Source organism: Mus pahari, chromosome 12 (assembly GCF_900095145.1).
Source record: "Mus pahari chromosome 12, PAHARI_EIJ_v1.1, whole genome shotgun sequence".
NCBI classification, from domain to species: domain Eukaryota; kingdom Metazoa; phylum Chordata; class Mammalia; order Rodentia; family Muridae; genus Mus; species Mus pahari.
This window is the reverse complement of record NC_034601.1, coordinates 31,933,516-31,938,333: the sequence shown is the minus strand read 5'-3', so window position 1 is coordinate 31,938,333 and position 4,818 is coordinate 31,933,516. Positions and strand designations below refer to the sequence as shown.

General features: G+C 43.0%; 1 protein-coding gene across 1 annotated transcript in view; it reads right to left on the bottom strand.

The window, feature by feature from the left end:
- Hcls1 (hematopoietic cell-specific Lyn substrate 1) overlaps positions 1–4,818 on the bottom strand; it is a 34,405-nt gene that overhangs the window by 27,844 nt on the left and 1,743 nt on the right. Inside the window, exon 2 of the mRNA XM_029544333.1 lies at positions 4,348–4,421. Within this exon, the coding sequence (XP_029400193.1) occupies positions 4,348–4,421 (74 nt within the window). The remainder of the gene's footprint in view (positions 1–4,347; positions 4,422–4,818) is intronic.

The following is a 4,818-nucleotide window of genomic DNA, read 5'->3' as shown; positions in this document are numbered from 1 at the left end:
TTTGTCTATATTATGTCTATAGCCTTAGACAAATTGTTAAAATCAAGAATGAATACCTTACTTTTCTGTGCTATCAGAATGACATCATCATCTATAATAGACATGCATAACTGCATGACAAGCCACAACTCAATAATGAGACCTTTTGTTCTCATGGTATAGCCTGTGAGGTAAGGAGGGTCAGGACTACTCTCTCCAGTCATATGGGTAAAAAACAGCAGAGTGCCCTGGTACTGGCATAGCAGAGCTGGCACCAGTCCCTGGTCCTCTGCAGTTCTTCATTTCCACTCGGTGTAAAATTGTAGGACACAAATATTAGCTACGCCCCTGAGGCAGGAACAGCTATTTCTCCGTGTGACCTAACCTTAAGACTTCAGGACGCACCAAAGTGTAATGCTCACAGCACTGCTCACGGCGCAGTCTGGGAGCTGACTGTTTCTTTTCCACAATGAAATCAGATAAAAATCAAAAGTCTGACTTTAGAACGTGAACACCAGTCTTACATGGTGATCTTGTATCGGTTGATTACAAAATAAAAACTGTGCTTGTATCTTCTTCCTCATTGTTTTTCAATCAGTTATATTTTATTACACTAATGTATCAATCTGTAACACATTTGATAATAGGAAAACAGCAGACAAAAGCATTTGTCCTCTCCCACAGAGGGTTTAAGGATTACTGTCTGAGGGTAGTAAGGATCTCCTCCTCTTCCAGGCATAGACAAACACAGGACAGAGGGTGATAGCCATGATAGTGGGGTCATTTCTCTATACAACTGATGAGAGACGGTGGAATCGCTTAAGCTAGTCTCTGAGTTAGAGAGCCATCCCCAGAGTAAATTGATTCAAGGCTGACCTAAAAAGAAACACAGTGGTGTCGGGGTGGGTATCACGCCTACCAAGAAGCACAGTCACTTCCTTTTCCTGTTTTGAGTCAGCTCAGTCTGGCAAGAACTCTCCTCTCCAATTTCCCCTCCACTCCCANGGTCTTGGTGATTTCCACTTGGCCATCAAGGGTGGCTTAGTGGGACATCCAAAGGATATTACAAACTTTATGCTGAAATGCCCCCTGAGGGCCGCTTGATCCAGATGGGAAAACTGAAGAGCAGAGAGCAGAAAAGATTTGTCCAAGGTCACCGAGCCCNTTCCCAGCAGGGTCCAAGCTCCTGCACTCATAGAAGGCTTTAACAAATAGGAATGGAACAAGCTTTTGTGGAAATATCTCCAACATTTACCTTAGTGGATATAGATCNGGTTAGGTTAACAAGGAGATATGCAGAGTCACCACAGTGTCAAAATGATGTGTACAGTGGTNTGCAATACAACCACTTGATTAAAAGTCATTTAGGAAGAAGGAAGGTATCAGCTGTTGCACNCGTGTGAGGTTTTGGGGAGAGAAATCAGACAAAGCTCATCTATATTAACAGCCTCTAGATAGAACCAAAGTGCTAAGTAGTACTAAGGGCCAGCAGACAGTCAGTCACACGTGCTATTCATTGGATTCTAAATGCAAACCTCCAGGGTAGCTGTCATTATCCCCATGAATTAATAAAATGGGCCGCTAAGAGATTATCTGTGGCTGAGTTCACACCGCTAGTAATGACAGAGCTGGGAACAGAATCAAAATCTTCTGAAGGCAAGCTCTTCCCACCGGCGGCTCACAGAAGACTTTTAGAAGTCGTCCTTAAAATGTCCTACTCCTNGCTGACACACAAGAAGCAGGCACTGGGAGGGAAAGCAGCATGGGAGTGTTCTCTCCGGTCAGCACTTCCCAGAACACCAGAGCATGGGGGCGTCACTCAGTAAAGAAAGGAGCTTTGACCTTCATCTGGGAGCGCTCGGGGAGCTTCTGGAAAGATCCTTGTTCCTGCTCTGTTTCTTTGTCACTCTCCATGCTTTCTAGAATTGCTTGATTCGTTTAAGAGTCACATCCACTTGGGGCTAGAGAGATGNCTGAGGGGTTAAAAGCACTGGCTGCCCTTCCAGAGNACCTGGGTGTGATCCCTAACACCCACTGGGAGGGAGAGCAGCATGGGAGTGCNCGCTCAGGTCAGCAANCTGTAACTGCAGCTCCAGAGGATCTGTACCACAGGCAACAGAGCCACACATGGTACTTAAACACACATAGACCCATACACATAAAAATAATAAATGAAATTAAAAGTATTTAGTATAGCTACTTACATCAAACCACTTAGNTCTNTACCNTGTTCAGAAACATTGCAGATCTACACAAGTGTGTGCCAAGTTTCCTAAGTCTGTGGCTAGTGCAATGTGGTCATCACTGACACTTCTTAAAATCTAGGGGGAAATTAGTCTAAAATATATTGTCAGAGTGTGGAAGGAGGAGTTGGGAATGGAGTGNAAAATTGTCTTAATCTTGCCAAGTTTAGAAGTGTCGATTCATGACTTTCCCACTTTCACCTTTATTATGTCATTCACTGTATTTGCCTTGATCCTAAAATGTGGCAGCCTGGGGCTACCCAGAACCAACAGTCCTGGTTAGATGNTCCTGACTAGCCTGTGGANNAGCNGTGTGAATCTCTTAGTCACCAAGTACAATATTCCATAGAAAACCCTAGATATGCCCATATTTGCTTCTGTCTTTTTGAGACAGTCTCATGTATTGTGGTGATGTAATATTCTAAAAACGCTGCTTGTGGACGTTGTACATCGTGGTGCGGAGCCTAGTGCGCACCACGATGTACAACGTCCACAAGCAGAACAACGGGACTTACTTGCCATGTGGTCAGTTCTTACAACCGAGGTAATGCACAGCTACANTCTTAAGTTACATTCTCTTCCACATCTCNAACCCAGAGTAATACATGTATATCATNTNTTAAAAACANCAAATGCAGAAGTTGAAAGCAACTTCCTAAAACCCACCAGAAAATGTTGAAAGCAACCATTTATGGATATTGTTTGATCAACAATGATATTTGTTATCTGGGTCAGTTGGAGCCAGTGACTTTATTGCTTGTAAAACTCTGTTAGAGATTTTCGTTAAGTATCCATCATTCTTTCCCCTGTATGATACTTTCTATGCTTTTCAATAAAGACAGAGCAGAGATTTTTGTAGGGAGGNACAGATACACACAGTTNCACAGCTGTCATACACAGACAGACACACAGCAACATGAGGACAACAGATTCACAATCCAGTCTTCAATCAGTCTAACAGATTCAGACACAGACAGAGGAAGAAAGACACAGAGCATGAAGTATCTAGACCCTCTCTTGGTTAGTGTGCTTTTATTTATTTATTTTTCCTTAATGAAGCACCAATGCATTCTTGGCAACTCGGAGTTTATCACTAACATTATAATTCATGCAATGTAACCCAGGCTTGCCTTGGTATTGAACTTCTGAGCCTTCAGCATCCATTACTCTCCCATAGCCACCTTCCTCTACTGTGTAGTGCTAGGATTATAAGCACAACCCCCCACATCTCATTTATTTGGTGCTGGGAACAAACAGGACTTCATGCACACTCCGTAAAACTTTACAACCTGGGCTACACTGCCATATTAATCTCAGAAAAAAAAAAGAAAGTTGTCTTGAAGATTAAACATCATTTCTAAAATGGTTTTAGTCATCAGCTTCTCCAAATGTTCTATTTCTTTACATTAATATTAATGGTTCCCAATTTCTATCAAGTCGTGGTCAAATGCAAATCGGTGTCTCAAGTCTCTGTACCAGCATGAGAGCGGATATTGTCCTCAGCACACCATTGATGCAGGAGTTCCTTTCCTGGACATTTTACTGATGCCTTCCTTTTTTGAGACAGTCTCCTGGCTGGCCTGGAATTTACGATGTAGACCAGAATGCCTTGAGGTCACAGAGACTTGCTTGCTTCTGCCTCCTGAGTACTGGAATTAAAGGTGTGTCTGACCACACCCAGCACTGGTCTTCTTAGCCCATTGGCAGTCACCCTACACGTGTTTTACACTTTTGTAAAAGTTTAGATTAAATGGCATTTGATACATAATTTATAGATTATACATAGATGATAGATATATGACAGACAGACAGACAAATAGCATGATAGAACTTGAGCATTTATGCCCACTTCTCTGCTGCCTAATGTCTGATTAAAGGGCAATAGTTAATACAATGAGCTCTGCCCCCACCTCCAAAGTGACAGAACTGTTATACATAAAATACACATAATAATATGTGGGTGATGGGAGAGATCAAGTGAAAACACAAGAAACTATGGGAATACTAGGTCCACAGAGACTCTAGAAAAATAAAGAAATGCAAAGATTAACAGCCACGGCTGTTTCCTTTCTGCACCCTCTGATCCCCAGCCTACACGGTTTCCATCAGGTTCTTTGGCACCTACTTGATGTGCTCTGTGCGTCCAGAGCCCTCAATGGTCTTGGCTCCCCACCGTTGCTCCTTCTCGGAGATGTCATTCTACAAGAGACAGCATGCAAGTGTCAGCGAGAAATGCACTCTGTTGCAGGGAGCCTCGAAATTCACACACACACACAGACACACACACAGACACAGACACAGACACAGACACAGACACAGACACAGACACACACACACACACACACACATGCACACACACACACCTGCCCTATGCCCTCTTTATTAGATGCTTCTTCTTGTCTTTACTTTCATTCACGGCTGCATTTATCTCATCTCAAAGCCACATGAATATTAAAATTAAACCAGTGATCCTTGACATGTCCTTGCTTACTCTGAATCACCCATCCTTTCCTCTTTCGACATGCACACACAGTCCTCCAATGGCACTATCAAATGACCCACACCTATCCTCTTCTATGCTCAACATCAGCTATCA